The sequence below is a fragment of the Dermacentor albipictus genome, chromosome 10 (genome assembly GCF_038994185.2).
Source record: "Dermacentor albipictus isolate Rhodes 1998 colony chromosome 10, USDA_Dalb.pri_finalv2, whole genome shotgun sequence".
In the NCBI taxonomy this organism is placed as follows: Eukaryota; Metazoa; Arthropoda; class Arachnida; order Ixodida; family Ixodidae; genus Dermacentor; species Dermacentor albipictus.
In genome coordinates, this window is record NC_091830.1 from 83,517,479 (window position 1) to 83,535,697 (window position 18,219).

An 18,219-nucleotide genomic window follows, 5' to 3' on the forward strand; every position below is an offset into this window, starting at 1 on the left:
GCAGTAACCTCATCATTTTTGGAGTAAAGGAAGCAAAAGGGGAGGATATTGCCTCTCTTGAGCGGACTGTATCGAAAAATATCCTTGACGACCTGTTGAAGCTGCCCAACGTGGGCATTGAACGAATTCACAGAATCGGTAAGCCAACAAAGAATAAGTGTCGTCCAGTTATTCTCAAGCTTGTTGATGGGAGAGACAAACTTAGGATTTTGAAAAGCTGTGCTAAATTGCGAGATACAGAATTCAGTATTTCGGAGGACTTTTCGCCTAGGGTACAGTCTATCCGCAAGAAGCTATGGGCAAGTACCAAAGTAAACAGGTCCAAAGGGGATAAAGTCATCCTTGTTTTCGACAAGGTTAGAATCAATGGGACCCTTTACTTTTGGAATGAGGCGCGGAACGAACTTGTTCAGTCTACTAGGCAATGACCACGCTCTTGGGATGATTGCACCCAACAATGCAATCCAAACAACCCCCCTCCTCAGCCGACAGTTCCTCACAAACGAAGAGCTTTATCCTTAATGAATGTCAACGCTAGAAGCATTGTAAATAAAAACGACGATTTAGAAGGTTTACTCATTGCTTACGATCCTGACATCACCGTGGTCACAGAGACTTGGCTTCACGATAGCATAAATGATGCAGATGTTGTACCTGTCACGCATGAAATCATCCGTTACGATCGCTGTTCAAGAGGGGGAGGTGTGGCACTTCTGATAAAGAAAGGCACTCAGTATACGCTGGTCCCACACCATAAGCAGATTGAAATGGTGTGGATAGCTGCCAAACTTTCCGGCCAAAACGCACTTATCGGAGCTGTCTATAGGCCACCCAATGCTGATATTTCTATGCTGGAGGCACTACATGACTTCCTATACGACAACAAAAAGCGCTACAGTTGCGTTATAATGAGTGGCGACTTCAACATGCCTAATATAGACTGGGACTTGATGAGTGCTACTTCAACATGCCATCACGCGGATCTGTTGCTAGACATCGCATATGCGTTCGATCTACACCAGGTAGTGCATACCCCCACGCGCCAGACTGCCGCATCAAGTTCGATTCTCGACCTCGTCTTCATATCCGAAAATGTCAGTCAACTAGGTTATACTGTTGATATAGTGCCCGGTATATCGGACCATTTCTCTGTCCTTTTTAAAAGCCAACTGTGGCGTAAAGCTGAGCGCAACAAGCCAAGGGCCTACTATGATTTTAATAATGCAGACGATGTCAGCATATTAGATTTCTTAGAACTAGACTATGATTTCTTTTTACAGTGCCACAGAAACTTTACAAGTGTTAATAGTTTGTGGCAGCACTTCAAATGTTCGGTGCGTCATTGCATGAACAAATATATCCCGAAAAAACATAATAGCAAACGTCGAAGCCCCTGGATAACGCGCGAACTCATTCATATAAAGCGGCGCGTAAAACGATTATCGTCTAAAAACCAGAGAGATAGCGGCACCTTGGCTGAGCTGCGATCGGACTTGCGTTCGAAAATAAAATCGTCCAGATTCACTTTTTTTAACGTCAAAATGCACAACTTCCTTTCCAGCGATCCGAGAAAGTTTTGGCTTCACTTGACGCAAAAGAAGGAACCAGTTAACAAATTGAAAATACACGATAAGGACGTCATTGACGCAACTTGTATAGCAACGGCATACAACGACTATTTTTCGTCCGTTTTTCTGCGCAGTGCCGATAACAATATAGATTTCAGCCACGCAACTATGTATGAACTTCCAGAGCTAATAATCACAGCAGAAGGTATTTTTTCAGCATTGCTTAGCTTAGACATTAGGAAATCTTCGGGACCCGACGAAATCCCCAATGCGATCTACGATCGAAACACAATCATTAGTGACACTAGAATGCCATCATCATGATATCATTATCATTATCCTCATAATCAGCCTATTTGATGGCCGCTGCAGGTCGAAATCCTTTTCACTGCGATCTCCGAGAATCCCCGTCCTGGACCAAACGATTTCAACTACCACCGGCAAATGTCCTATTTCGCCACAGCACCTAGTCTTCTCTGGTCCTCTACTGCACTCCTCTTCTCTTGGTACCCAGTCTGTCAAACTAATGTTCAAACGATTTTCTCATCTGCGCATTACACGACCTGGCCAGCGCCATTTCTTTCTAATATTGCCTATCAAAATATGGTCTATACACGTTTGATCTGTGATCCTGACCATTCACTTTCTGTCTCCTTGCTCTCCTTAGCTTGTTCTCAAGCTTTTTTTTTTGTCAGTCTCCAAGTATCTCCGCACATACCAGCACCGGTACAATGCACTGATTATATACTTTCCTTTTTAATGCTAACAATAAGCTCCCAGTAAGGAGCTCGCGATGACTGCCGTCTGTGCTCCAATTGCGTTTTTATTCTTCTGTGAATTTCCGTCTCATGGTCAGGGTTCCTTGTGATTAGATTACCTAGGTAAATGTACTCCTCCACGGACTCTAGAGGCTAACTTACAATCCTGAGCTCTAGTTCCCTTGCCCGGTTATTTATCGTTGTTTTGCCTTCTGCACATTAATCTTCAACCCAGCTCTTACACTTTCCCTTTTGAGGTGAGGAATCAGCCATCGGCAAACCGAAGTTTGCTGAGGAATTCGCCGTCGACCGTTTATCCTAAACCGTCCCCGTTTAATAGCACGAATACTTCTTCGTAACACGCAGTGAACAGCATTGTAGACATTGTGTCTCCATGTCTGACCACTTTTCCATATACGTATCATACGTACTTCACTTGTGAAGAAATAAGGTCGCTGTGGAGTCTCTGTAGATATTTTTCATGGTATTTGCGTAAACGGTCTGTACTCTTTGATTATGGTATGCATCTATGAGTGCTCGTATCTCTACTGAATCAAAATGCTTTTTCGTAATCTATGAAAGTCATATGGACAGGTTCATTGTACTCTGCGGATGTCTGCATATTCTGATTAAAGACATGGATGTGATTCATTGCAGAGTATGCCTACCTGAAACCAGCCTGTTCCGTTGATTGACTAAAGTGCAGTGTTGCTCTTATACTGTTGGAGATTGCTTTGGTAAATATACTATAGTACTGGAGTAAGCTAATAGGCCTATAGCTTTTCAGTTGAATAATGTCCCCCTTTTTGTTCATTAGTAAAATATTTGCATTTTTCCAGTTTTCCAGTGTTGTCTTTCTAGAAGCCACACAGCACCAGCGATTACACTGGAACATTTGACTAGCCATGTGTAAAAGCCAAGACCCGCCGGTCAGATTTTCAACGATTGGCGACTCGGCTCCTTATATCTTTCAGGTTCTTTGCCCCAGTATAATGGTAAATGAAAACATGCACAGAGCTGAGGTCGTATTTTGCGTTAATATGGTGATCGTCAATGATGGTTTTTGGGAATATAAATCTTCTCCGTGAGAAAACAGACAGCGACCATCCTAAGCATACAGGCAGACAGACAGGCCAACTCAGCCGAAAGCATGCAGCGGTAGACAAAGAAAGCCTCGCTTTAGAAGGCTTCAAACATCCACAGAAATCTGCACTAACAAATTTGCGCAGCGCAATAGAAATGTATGGTAAAGAATGAGGTGGACTAATGTAGAATAAACATATTATTCACGCATGAAAAGAAAGAAAAATACAGCGTGAGGAAAAAGGACAGGGCATATATACTGTCGTTTTTTAAACTGTCAATAAGTGCAATGGAAAGAATATTCTGTATGCATGCGCTGGTGAATATAAATCAGACATGAGCGGTGCGTTCAGGGCTGATTTCTTTCTTTTTAGAAATAAACATTAAAATGTAATAAAACGAAGCCTCACATCTTTTTCACAGCTCCGAAATGGCTAAACATATCAGGGTTGCAAGGCGCCAGATGCTGCCGGATATAATATAGGACCTGGTAACAGGCACGCAATAGTTTTCTTGAGATCAAGAATAGTCAATACGGGTATGGCGAGGCGAACGTTACGTTTAGTGAAGTTTACCTACGCAGCAGGTGAAGCCTAAGAAAACTTGTCACATCAAACCATCACCCGAGAAGTTGCCAATTCTTGCAGTACTGAACAGCAGGAGATGAATGGAGATGTAGAATCATGAAAGATAGCATAGGCGCAACTATAAATTCATCGCACGTTATGCGCATAAAATTCTTAAATTCTGTGGTAATCTTCACAGGTATTTCTTGCGTCGTATTCGTGTTTATTAGATACGTATAATAATAAGTAAATCTAACATGGTACACGTATGTGTAATTTGATAGGTGACAGCGATGACTTTGAGGCATATTAATACTGTACACCAATAGGCTTGTCCGACGAATCTGATAAATAAACATACATCAATTTGTTTTATTCACCTAAATATTGAGCAGGAGAAATGTCCCTTTCATGTCTTCGATACCGTACTTCAACTGTTACATGCACAAACACCTTTAAGGCGATTTAATGAGCACACATGGCGTAGAACAATAAAGTATTTAACAGCGTCACCTATATTCATCAATAAGAAAGCCGTTTGGGGTATTTACATCAAAGCGCGCATATTTCAATATAATGCTCCTTAATACCTTCTCTAGTCTGCTGTGGATTTGCATTGGTGTTTGACGAAGAAATATATCCTTTGAGAAGTGCCTGTCTTCATGAGATTTGTGTGCTTATTTTGTAAGTTATAAGTGCTTCTATACCTATAATGCCTGATTCAGTTTAATCTAGGACGCTTTATTTAAATGACGACTGTACTTATTCTCACGCAATTTTTCCAAGGTTCTTCATCATCCAGTTCAGTATATTGCGCCGATCAGACAACAGGTTTCATCCATGAGGTTCACATTTTTGATAATAGTCATTGCAGCCATGCAATACATCGCTGATCCTGGATCAACCTGCAGAACACGACTTGCACGTGAGTAATCGTTTTCAGATTTCATGATTGCTATATTGTGGAATACATATGTTCATATCAACTCCTGGCCCCTTGACACTTGATGTATTGTGGTAATCAATGTATTAACGATCTGTCGCGGACATCATTACATGCTATTCTGCTCACCATTATTCAATCGAAATGCACGAAACATGGCCTTTTGCTTGTGCCTTTGTTTGTCGAAGTTCAAACATGTGCGTGCATGAAGAAGTGCTTCAATATCGGCAAAGTGTGTGAAGGACCTATTGAAAAACACTGCGCGACTTTGCAATTACAATATGCCTGGTAAAGAAACGCACACTTCTTGCACGTGTCTAAAGCAATATTGGCAACTTGAAGATAATGCGGCTCATTTTAGCCAGATTTGCTTACATTAGGTAAACTTTACATTCCTCGGAACCATAAGAATACTTCAATGACTGTGCTCGTCATTTAGTGTTTTCTATAGCAGTAGCTGAGTGACGGCTTCTGCGATGAATAAATCACACACTTACACATCACTATACGGCGAATGTTAAGGTGAGCGCCCAACTGGCAGATGAAACCGCTCAGTCTTGCTATTACCCTCGATGAAATTTTGGCATTCTCCTCGAAAGCGCGGCTCACGTTTGAAAAACTAGCACATCAAAAAGAATATGAAAACTTAGTTCTTTTTCTCCGAAACCAGGCAGCACAACTGTGCATGTGAAGCGAGGAAGCCTTCAATGTTCGATGTCCGCAGATCGTGAATTCAACTCTTTTGCCATTAAAGACTGGTGAATTAACAATCTATAAGTACAAGGAAACTTCCAGATAAACTATTTAGCGAAATTACGACCAGTTCTAGAGAATTACTTCGGAGTCTTTACTCTCACCTAAATGCTGTTGAATCCTGTAGAACAATGCACGATAACATATCATTTTGTGCCAATTGCCGGAGTGAATCTTATGGCACGTAAAAATGATCGCAACACTTTTTAGGCCATGCCAAAGTTCCCGAAAGAAAAACGGCGAATTCTCTTCTGTAGGACGTCTTTTGTTCACACCGGGGAGACCGTCTCTTTATTTTAGTACATGCATACAGCATTTTCCACTGCTGCTCTTCTCGCAGAGCCCTGACTAAAGCAACGCTCAGGTTAAATGATGAGCTTGTCTACACGTGCACTGCAAGAAATAGGTTGGCTATTGAGAAAATGTTGTGCGTGAACTTCATGCTTCTTGCAGTGGAGAACGTTCGACATTCAATGTGTTGCCCATTGATGACAGAAGTCTAAATATTTCAGCAACAAAGATATGACATGTAGTACGGCACTGCTTCTGTGCACCGCACAATGAAATTGTTACACTCTCAACCCTCATGAAAATGGGGGATTCCGTATCTCTGGAAATCAACAAACTACTCAAAATCGTGAAAACCCTGAGACTTCCTACTAGGCATCTGCAAGACATAGGATTTGATGACATTTCAGTTAACATGTAAAGTTAACTCAGCAAACCTAATTATAATGTGACGCTTGTGTCATTGGAGCTGTTGTACACTTTTACACGCACTAAATTTATTTTTTGTACATACATTTCTATACAGACTATACAGACCAAGAAGTTTGGCGTATATCTGCAAACGTTCACGTACGACAAGAATAATAAGTGTTCTTGTGCTAGACATATGAAACAGAAATAGCAAGAGAGCAAAAAGAAAAGGAACAAGTTGGCCTTTTTGTATAGCAAAGGAGATATTCACACCATCAGAAAAATGCAGTGGGATAGTCAATATCATATGAAAATAACAAGTTCACATCAGAACAAAATGCACTTGAATAGGGGATAGTAAAAATAACATGAATAAAAGAGGGAAAAAACAACATTCCATATTATTGTGCAAAATGCATGAGTAGTGCCTGCAAAATATTATCAGCAGAGAAAATTTCTGAGGGTAGATCATTCCACTGAACAACAGTACGAGGAAAGAATTAATTTTTAAACACGTTAGTGCTTGCACGGAAAGGGAGCCGTGACGTGACGGTGTCGAGACGCGCCTTACAGGCAAGGTTGAATGCACGTTCGTGCATTCAATTCAAGCGACTTGTACGTCGTGAAAAGAAATATTTGTCGTGCTACAGGTATTCGTGCTTCTAAGGTAGGGGTATGGTTTTCAGTCATTAGTTGTGACGGGAAATCAATGGACCTGAACTTGTTGAAAATGAACCGTATTGCTCGCCTCTGAACCATTTCAAGCTTGTGCTTTTCTTTTATGTAATAGGGGTGTCATACTATTAAGGCGTACTCTAATTTTGGCAATATATATGTTCTGTATGCTAGAACATTTAAATTTAAAGGTGCTGTTTTCAGTTTAAGACAGAAAAAGCCAAGCTTTCGAGAGGCGGATGCAGAAACGTTCGCAATGTGTCTCGACCACGATAGAGTGTTGGCAATCGTTATGTCTAGGTATTTATAATCGCAGACTTAGTTTATTTGTGCACTTTTTATGCAATATGTAAATATGATAGGTGGCTTTTTGTTCATGAGACGAAGTAAGACAGTTTTGTTAGCATTACGGTCATAGACCAGGTGGTGCACCATTTGAGCCTGGCTAAGGTAGTGCTTAACTGAACTTGATCACCACGGCAAGTAATCTCTTTAAAGACAAGATAATCGTCTGCGAAAAATCTCATGTGAACATGTGGATGAAAAGTTCGAGTTGTATCGTTAACATAGATTAGGAAATGAATCGGGCTGAGTACGCTTCCTTGAGGTACTCCTTATGGAACTGGTAATGCAGTAGAAGCATGGCCGTTCACGTCTACGAATTGACTACGATTTCACAGGTAGGCTCTTATCCAATTTATGATAAATGTAGGAAGGCCGAGCTTAGTAAGCTTTCCAAGAAGTTGGCCATGAGGGACGTGAACAAACGCTTTACTGAAATCAAGAAAGATGAGATCAACTTGTCCGGAAGAATCAGGCGTTAGAGCGATTTCGTGAACAGTTTTAAAAGTTGCGTAGATGTCGACAGTTTCTTTCGAAAGACATGCTGAAATGGTGAGAGCAAGTTGTTACTTTCAAGAAAATTACTTATGTAATGAGCGATGATCTGTTCTAGTGTTTCACAGCACGTGGATGTCCAAGAAATGGGATGATAGTTTTCAATGCTTAGGCCATCACCCGTCTGGTAGATGCAATGACACGAGCTATACGCGAGTCATCAGGTAAAGTTGCTGTGCTCATAGATAAAGAAAATACAGCTGTTAATATGTGTGCAATAGGCTCGGCATAACGGCGAAGAAAAGAATTTGGTATGCCATCCGGCCCCCAAGAAGATTTTTCTTTAACATTAAGCAATAAGGAACAAACGCCTTCAAAAGATATGAAACCTGAAACTTAGCACGCTTAAGAAGGAACCTCCGTGGCTCTATCAGCGCGAGTGAACACAGAATGGAAATATTCATTCATTATGTTAGATATTTCCTAAGCATGGGTGGCCACACTGTCGCGTTGCCTTATTTCTGGCAAATGCCTGTTTCCACTGCTAAGATATTGCCAAAATTTATCGGGGCTGGTTTTCATGCAATTTGGTAAAATATTGGAAAAATAATTTTGACGAGCAAAAGACAATGCGTCTGAAAGCTGGACTTGCTGGTGGCTAATAACTTCAGTGTTTTTCTTACGGCATTTTTGGCGTGTTTTATCCTGCGTTTTGTATGTACAATTTTTAGTGAATCCATGGGTTTCATTGTTCTGGTATAATCCGTTTAGTCAGCACGAATGCATCAATACAGTAGTTCACGCAGGTGTTCCTTATAAAGGTACTTCCTTATAGAGATGTATAAAGGTATACCTTCTTGAAAGGAGCCCTTCTTAGGGCGCGGAACGCACATGTGATTTGATGATTCATCGAACTGTTGTACAGTCTGCTCTGCAAGAGCCTCTATAAAACACAAGACCCATTGGCGATTCTGAAAGTACCAGACAATGAATTTTCTTCAAATCGGTAGTGGTGGGAATTTTTGTATAATGCGAGTTTTTCGCAACGCAATTGAGCAGGCAATATCCTTGATAGGAAGCTATTTCGCAGAACTCCTGTAATAAGTGTACTCTGATCCAAGAAGCAAGCTCTGCATGCCCTTCCTTCCGCTTTTCCTTCGAGAGAGTAGATAGCTTGGCTAGTTGGCAGAGATTCTTTGTGCAGACGCGCTGACAAATGGACACAAAGCACGCTTGTGACACTTGTGGTGCCTTGGTGTTCTGGGTCCGTTTGGAGAGATGAAACACTCTGTGTCAGGCCAACTATGATCACCTGAAGGCCAGTCTTTACCACGCACAAGAGTTAATGAAATTCGCGAAGAAAGAACGTGCTAAGAATAGAAAGTGTGCTAAGAATGAATTACTTTCATTTTAAGCCATAAAAATGTGTACGCCCGACAATCTAATCATTAAAGATCATTGCACGAGTTTCAGGGGCCGTGTGCCGGAATTTTTTGAGGAAATAGGTCGTGCAGTTCGATCAGTGAAGAAGTTATCCCCAATGCGCTGGTCAGCCTGTTGACTTCCGTTCGATATGTTCCTACCCCGTTACACAGGTACCTCATACGAGTTTGCCAACACGAATGTTGAGGTGGAGATTACACTCACCATTGTAACGACATAACGTATTGACGATAAACGGTATCACAGCTCTGTGAATTACATCTCATACTAAGAGATTGCGGTGCAAAGTTGTGATATCTTGAAAAATTTAGTAATAATAAGATACAGTTATACAGGTACAGATATCGCAAATCGCAAATAGAATCAGGAACCCTTTAGACTTCTGTCAAGCAAAGGACCAGGCAGGAGTTCGTAAAGGCTACTCAGCAAAAGATCATATCCACACTATCAATCAGGTGATAGAGAAATATGCGGAATATAACCAACCCTTATTATAGCTTTCATTGATTACGAGAAAGCGTTTGATTCTGTCGAAACCTCAACAGTCATGGAGGCATTACGGAATCAGGGTGTAGACGAGCCGTATGTAAAAATACTTAAAGATATCTATAGCGGCTCCGCAGCCACCATAATCCTCCATAAAGCAAGCAACAAAATCCCAATAAAGAAAGGCGTCAGGCAGGGAGAGACAATCTCTCCAATGCTATTCACAGCGTGTTTACAGGAGGTATTCAGAGACCTGGATTGGGAAGAATTGGGGATAAAAGTTAACGGAGAATACATTAGCAACTTGCGATTCGCTGATGATATTGCCTTGCTTAGTAACTCAGGGGACCAATTGCAATGCATGCTCACTGACCTGGAGAGGCAAAGCAGAAGAGTGGGTCTAAAAATTAATCTGCAGAAAACTAAAGTAATGTTTAACAGTCTCGGAAGAGAACAGCAATTTACATTAGGCAGTGAGGCACTGGAAGTCGTAAGGGAATACATCTACTTAGGGCAGGTAGTGACGGCGGATCCGGATCATGAGACGGAAATAATCAGAAGAATAAGAATGGGCTGGGGTGCGTGTGGCAGGCATTCTCAGATCATGAACAGCAGGTTGCCATTATCCCTCAAGAGAAAAGTATATAATAGCTGTGTCTTACCAGTACTCACCTACGGGGCAGAAACATGGAGGCTTACGAAAAGGGTTCTACTCAAATTGAGGACGACGCAACGAGCTATGGAAAGAAGAATGATAGGTGTAACGTTAAGGGATAAGAAAAGAGCAGATAGGTTGAGGGAAGAAACGCGAGTTAATGACATCTTAGTTGAAATGAAGAAAAAGAAATGGGCATGGGCAGGACATGTAATGAGGAGGGAAGATAACCGATGGTCATTAAGGGCTACGCACTGGATCCCAAGGGAAGGGAAGCGTAGCAGGGGGCGGCAGAAAGTTAGGTGGGTGGATGCGATTAAGAAGTTTGCAGGGATAACATGGGCACAATTGTACATGACCAGGGTAATTGGAGAAATATGGGAGAGGCCTTTGCCCTGCAATGGGCGTAACCAGGCTGATGATGATGATGAAGATTATACAGCTTAAGCGTCAATGATGCATTATGCGGCACCAACTGGCATGCCATTTTTTCTTGCTTTGAATGATATAATGTCGTTTGCAGAGCAGCGATATATGTTGTTGGTGCAGAGCTAATAATTTGTAAAATTCCTGCTGAAGTATTTTTTCAAACTTCCCAATTTTTGAAAATCTTTTTGCAAGATTCTTACCCTTAATTGAAATTCCGCTTCTACAAGTCACTATTATTCACCTTCCTCTCTCAAATCTAACAAATTTCTTCAAAATCGGTCTATTGGTTATTTCAGAAAAATACTTCTGTGTTTCCGTGTATTTGAATATCCCGCCTCTGCACTGGCCCCGAGCTAAACCTGCCTCTATGTTACCTTCGATGAAGTTCCTATTTTACGGTGCGAAAAGAGCAATTGAGTTCCTTTGGTGAAATTCGTGTGGCAGCTTTTGCTCAGTTTCCTGTGTCGTATATTGCTTTAGTAGCACACAAGCAATTTATTATTTCAATATCGGGCCGCATACTTTTCCTAATGACGTTTATAAACGTATCATGACATTGATGAGCACTGGAAATAAATAAAGTGTAAAAAGGCAGTTTCCATCAAGAGAATATACAAAACATCACTTACTAGTTTTCCGTTAAAAGTAGATGTTTCGCCGCGACTTCATAAATTATTTCTCAAAAGAAGGTGGTGAGGCTAGGTTACTCATTTTATAACATGAAAACTTGCAAAAGTGTGCGTGTCGCATGTTCTAAAGGCGGTGATTGCTAGCTTGACTAACGCTTCGATTCACACAGGCTCGCACATGGGCGTTGGTTATCAATCATTCAAAGATCAAAGTGATCATGCATTGTCACATCGCAAAACATTGCTTCTTAAGGACCCGTACTATACAGTGCAGCATATCATTATATTTCTTTGCCAATTTTACTTTGACTTCAAAACGATGGCACCCGCCATTATTTTTCGCACCAGCAAATTATTTCTGAGCTAGAATTGGCTTGAGTACGTTTACATCTATGCTTTTTCACCTAAGCGTGGTCCATCATCTCTTACAAGCCTCAATCATCTCAAAATGCTGCTTTCTTCATTTATTCACAAAGAGAGCATTCACTTTACTCTCGAAGATGAATTACACAATTGAAATATCTAGTATTTTAAATGTTTCCTTGCAGCTATAGGACCACGCCTGCTGACTGCTAAAGCTACTTTTGGTGAATTCATGCGAAGGTGTACCAAAGAAATGCATGCGTATGCAAAAACTGTTCCACCAGAAAAGGTAAATCAGGTACGTGCATTTCGTGGAGTTAAGAAAACTCCATCATTAGGATTGCAGAAAATTGATCGTCATGCTCTGGACACTTGCTCTCTATTAGGCATTTCTTACATTGAATAAGTACGCGTTTGATGAACTGATGCCATGCGTTTGAATATAGTCAGGCAATAAATTATTTCATTTGTGGGGTTTTACATGCCAAAACCACTTGCTGATTATGAGCCACACCGTAGTGGAGGACCCCGGATATTTCGACCACCCGGTTGTTGTGTAGGAGCAACTAAATCGAAGTACACGGGTGTTTTCGCATTTTGCCCCCATTGAAATGCGGCTGCCATGGCCGCAATACGAACCCGCGACCTCTAGCTCAGACGCCAAACACCGTAGCCACTGAGCAACCACGGCGGGTATAGATAATGAAGAAAACTGTTATATGTCGGTATTGGTAGAGCTGTGCTGCCCGAATAGGTGATACTTAAGTGCACGAGAAATCAAATGAATGTTTGGTTATTATGAAATATGGAAACAAATATATTGTATATACTTTTCGGCCGTTTGTAGCTTACACATAGAAGCAGCAGAGTGATGAAAGCCCATGCACTTGAAACAAATTTTTTAACTTTGTCAACGTTAAAGAACCGTGCCATCGAAATATCAATGAAATTATGTCTTGGACAATCTGATAAAAAAAATCTGTTATGAATTGCAGGTTCAGTCAGGCGCCCAGCTTCAATACACACCGAAGATATTTGTACCCGTCAAGAATTCAAAGCTAACATGTTTGCACGTGGTGCAACATGCACCTGTAAATAACGCCTCCGCTGATAGCCGACAAAAGTCGGCAATTTGCCGGCAACAGTCGCTGGGCCCTGTGACCTTCTTATCGAGTACTCCTTTTTACCCACACGATTATTGTTTGTTCTATTGTCTCCCGTGAAACAAAAGACAAGCGGGTAGATTGATGCCGTCATTTGGGAAGGAAACCAGAAAATTTAACAAGAGGCCTCGCTGAGACGGAGGACGTGTTCTGCCACCGCGCGAGTTCTCGCTCCAGTAATTCAATACTTGCGCGGAGTTTCAAAAAGGCACACTTTAAAATTAGCTCTTCTCTGTTAGGTACTTTGCGTTTCAGGTACACACGTTGTCGCAATTTTTATGCCCGCTGTGCACGCCAATAGTTGCGACCCCCTCCGCCAGACTGATCGGTTGAATGAGCAAGAGTCCCAGCCACGACCCCGGTGGTGCAGCACGCAGCGTCACAAGCAATCTGCGATTCGACTGGCTGTAGCCATGCGATCGCTACAGCCATCATGTGGCCACTTTCACACAATTTGTTGCTTGTCTGGGGGTCGATCTGGGGTCACATTTTGTCGACATCGATAGCAAATCAATGGTGTGCGGTGCTTGGTTCATGTCGGCCACCGTTTGATGCGCTATATCCCTGCTGTACTTTCGGCTAGTCACAGTCACCACTCGCGCCTTCCCTGTCGCAGGTATTTTCCATTCTTAGAGAACCACAAAGCATAAGCCTAATGCGTATGCGTGCGACTCTTATCTTAGCTGGGCCAAGTGTTGGCAGTCTACGCCTCTACGCTTTCGATCATCGCGCCCTCATAAACCACCGGAAGTGCGAGCCAAGACATGAGAAAGTAATGCGGCTAACACCCGAAAGATCTTACCAAAGTTCAGGTGTTTGGACAACATCACCACACTTGCAAGTGTAAACCTCGACGTATACAATGGCGTCAACTCGTTTGCGCGCAAGTGATTCAAGGCAGGCTAGCACGACATCCGGGACCACATGAATGTTACAAGTGCGTGTTTTACGAGTGCATTCCCGAACCACCACCATCCTGACCACTATCTTGTTCGTGATAGAAAAGCCAAACTTCAGTATCGCCTCACGTAATTGTCCCGGGGCGCCGATATCACGGCCTGGACCAGCCCAGGCCGATCACGTGAGGTGAAACTGAATGTCAGTTTTTCAACGCGAAAAAAAGGCGGCCCTGGATGCGAGAACGTCACGTGGAGTATCAGCTGCCATCTGAAGAGGCACACGTCAACTGGACGAGAGGTCGATCCCATCCGATTAGGGTTTATCGATGCCAGTCTTCAGCAGTGCGACGTAACACTGCGGAGTGCTGCCCTACGCCGTCATGTGGTCCTCTGGAATAGTTGCCGATGTCACGACTGGTTCCCCCGGAATTTGACCCGACGCCACGTCATTTTTCAGCGAAATTCTCCCTGAATCCAACTAAAAGTTCCTGTAATTACTTTTAACTGTGGCTTAACTATGTCCTACGTGCCCAGTCTACGAGAAAGTTTTGCACGCTACAGCCCCCAGCGAGCGTCAAATTATTCGGCGTAACCGGCTCATTAGCGCGAAGGCACACCCTCGCCATTTGGAGTGCATCGTCTGCGGCAACCGTGGCCGAGTAAACCGCGTGGTGAGTCCCCCGTCTCCACGCGTCGCTCTACACCGCTGCTGGTCCGACCACCACGTTCGCCGTCCCCACGTCGAAGTCCTTTACCTTCCCCACAGCAGAATACTTTTTGCGAATCAGGAAGGAGCTGTCGCCGAATGGCCAGCTTGCCCAATTTCTTCGTCTGTTATGCGAAATGTCAAGGTGTGTGTGTGTTTGTGTGTAGAAACGGAGTAAATAGTACTGCGTTTCTCGATACATGTACTGCTATTTCGATTATCAGCATTCGATTGAAAGATCGCTGGAACACAGGAAAATATACGCGCGCGACTGCTAAAAATAAAGCGTGTCGTAGACTTGGAGGGGAAATGATGCGTCCTGCTGATTTTTGGTCGGTTTCAGTCGCGGTTGAAGGACCGAGCTTTAGAGCATAGTATACTGCATTGGTCCACGCAACTCTCGATGCTAAGTAGGCAAACATCTCCAGCGTGAATTAGACGCTACGCTTGACTGTAGGATTGGAACGATTTTACTATGGAACCCGATGCCAACCGATATACTTGTACTTGCAGACCTATCAAGGCGACCTTATTCCGCGTTCTCAGTATGTGTTTCCTCCTGGTCGGAGAGTCTTGTTTTTTCGCGTGTTCTTAACGCTCGGGACGGGATGCTGCAGTGGAATTGTGCAGCCTAAGTACACTTGATCAAGAGAAATGTGATAACAGGAAGCACTACAGCGAAGCGTACTACCGCATTCACGAAGATGTATGCTTTTATAACATCGAGAGTTGCGTGCACCAGTACACCAAACTCAACATTTTCTTTAACGTATCGACGGTCGTGCTTTCTTGTTAGTCAACGGTTCTATTGAGCATGTTGCTCTGCCTCGTGGGCTTAATTTGGGAACATGTGAGAAAAAAGACGGAACTGACGTACGAATGGCAACAAGGTCCTGTGACATTAGTCCACCAATTCCCAACTATTCCGCTCTACTTTCCACGCATAATTGACATGCAGTTCTTCACTTCCGAGCAGGATAGGCACAAAGAAATGCTTGCCTGCGAAGTGTCGGCCTCATAAATCCCTCAATGCGAGCGTCCTAAAATGTTGCCAGAATCTCCCAGCCAATTTCTTGTCAACACAACTCAAGTTGGTCCGATGAATCAGAAATCATTGTATATCTCACGAAAAAGAATTACCACCGAACAGGCGGACGACGCACATAGTTCAGGAGTGTTGCATTGCTTGGGGAGCTCCGGAAATATTATAAAAAAGAAAGAGTACTAACAGACGTTTTGCGTCGACTGCCACCACCTTCAAACTATCACTAAGACAGACGTGAATCCCTCACCTAGCATTGACGATGCTTTTGACTGCATACCCGCCGCGAAGAACTTCATGTCGTATACCTTCGGTCATGGGTAACAAAAGATATCAGTGCGTCCGTCTGTCAAAGAAAATACTGGTTAGGTTACGCATAATAGACTCGGAGTTTAGGGTCACCTCGTTTGGCTTGTGTGACGCCACAGAAATATTCCAGTGCTTTATAGACAAGCTCCTACGGGGTCACAAATGAGACTTCTTTGTGCTAACCACATAATGTTATTATTTTTCGTAGAACTTTCCACCAGCCCAATGCGCAGCTGGTAGTTATATTGGACTGCGTCCAACCGGGTGGCCTCACTTTACGCCCTAAGTGTCATTTTTGTGAGCTTTGTGCTCTGACATCTCGTCGACAAGGACTTTCAGCTGCCAAATATTACTTTAAGCTTCTTTCCATGTACTCGATTTCGTTCGTTCTTCTCAAATGCTTATGTGACGTCAACAACATATCTCATATTCTATGAGCGTCAATCTCTTGTGAGAAATATAAAATATGCTAGTTTTTGTAAGTGTACAGGAATAGCATGAGTGACTATCATGAATATTTCAACCTTAACGTGTTTTCTTAATTTCTCGATATTGATCCGAAGGCTCCTGCTGGACGTATTTACTTTGATTCTACGCATATTGCAATAAATTTTACTGCTCACATTTTCAAACCCTGACACAGTTTTTTTTTTCAGCTGGTACCAATTGTATGCTCTATGTACAACACGTGCATTTCGCTGGCTGAGGATAAGAACCTGAAACCGGTAAGCCCTGCCTGCTCTGTTTTATAACTTTTTTGAAACAATAGGCTACTGTCACTTTTGCATTAACGTGAATGGCCTGAATCATTCTTCGCCTGTGGTACTCGCTGATGTGGCAGCAGCAGTCTAGAGTGAAAGCGCAGAATATCAGCCAAATAGTTGTGCATCTTGCGTTAGAATTGACCACTTCATATGCGCGTCAGTTTGTCGTGGTGAGGGTGCGTTCTATCTCCCGAATGGCTCAACATTTCTAAGTTCTAGCTGCATCCGCGCATGAAAAGAAATTTGAAGCATTTATGTGTTAGAATGTGTTGAAACTAAAGGCCATTCCTTAAGGTTTGAATTAGGTTGAAACTTGTTTATTCGATGTCTCAAATATGTGGACGCAGTTTTTCACAGCAAAGCTTTGATATAAACGCCTGCGGACCTATTGTCATCGCTGAAACTGGTGTCAACGTAAATTCTTTATTATATGAACAAACCATGTAATCATAAAGCATTTGATTTTCTGAAAAACATGTCAAACCTTCAAACACAACCTTCGAGCAATCATAATATATCACACCACCCTTAGTGATATGCTGTCGTATATAACACGCGAATTTTCGCAGAGCGCAATTTTTATGCTCATCTAATTTTTCTCATTTGAACGCGCATATTGGCAGCCTCTGGTTAAGGAGTACTTTGGGAAGTTGTGTTCGTGAGAAAACAAGTTGCGTTCAAGTTTCAATTACTTCGTTGAGGTATCTTAAAACAGATCCATTTTGAGTTGTCCACATAAATACATAGTTGAGCTAGAAAGTTTTCAATAAAGCTGCCCTGACACAATTTTATTGAAGCCTAGAAATGAACCTATAGAAACAAAGAAGTTAAGAATTACTATGGAGCGAGAAGTACTTCAGTGCCTTAAGGGGAACTGCAGGTATGTGTAATCAAAGAACCGTTTTCATCCCCATTGCGGTTTTCTCGCTCCTTCTTCACTCTTTTGCACTGAGAAGGATACATTTGAACGGGGCATGCCAACTCTTTGACTACTGAATGTGACCATTGCGCATAGCTCCAATCTGATTTTGCATGCTCAGGAAGACGCCATTACTTCAGATTTTGGTGCCTACCACGGGCAAAGTTCAGAGTCTACCGATCAAACTACACTGGATTGCACGGTGTCTCATCTTGCTCTGCTGCACTGCACCAGAAAGCTGGGCGAGGCCATATTTTTACGCGCAGAGGGACAAGGGGCGCATTTCCATTGGCATTTACCTCTACAGCAATCGCGCAATTAGGGAAGGTCAGCAGAAACCTCTTATTTGTGTTCATTCGTGTTGCGAGCGATGGGTGCCGCAATGCGGACACTTACGTAACCAGATTCGCTCGTGATGGCGAAACGGGCTCCAAAGTGCGCCGCTCAGGAAGCAGACGACCTTTGCTAGTCGGACATGGGCGTTCGGTCCGGCTCGACCCCTCCGCATATATATATATATATATATATAT

At 42.7% G+C, this 18,219-nt stretch overlaps 1 protein-coding gene across 1 annotated transcript in view; it reads left to right on the forward strand.

The window, feature by feature from the left end:
* Positions 1 to 1,636: 1,636 nt before the first annotated feature.
* The window catches only part of LOC135918608 (uncharacterized), a 71,510-nt gene continuing 54,927 nt past the window's right edge, over positions 1,637 to 18,219 (forward strand). The window contains exons 1-4 of the mRNA XM_070527026.1: positions 1,637 to 3,063; positions 4,762 to 4,900; positions 12,073 to 12,185; positions 16,663 to 16,731. Coding sequence (XP_070383127.1) covers positions 4,816 to 4,900; positions 12,073 to 12,185; positions 16,663 to 16,731 — 267 coding nt within the window. The 5' untranslated portion in view covers positions 1,637 to 3,063; positions 4,762 to 4,815. The remainder of the gene's footprint in view (positions 3,064 to 4,761; positions 4,901 to 12,072; positions 12,186 to 16,662; positions 16,732 to 18,219) is intronic.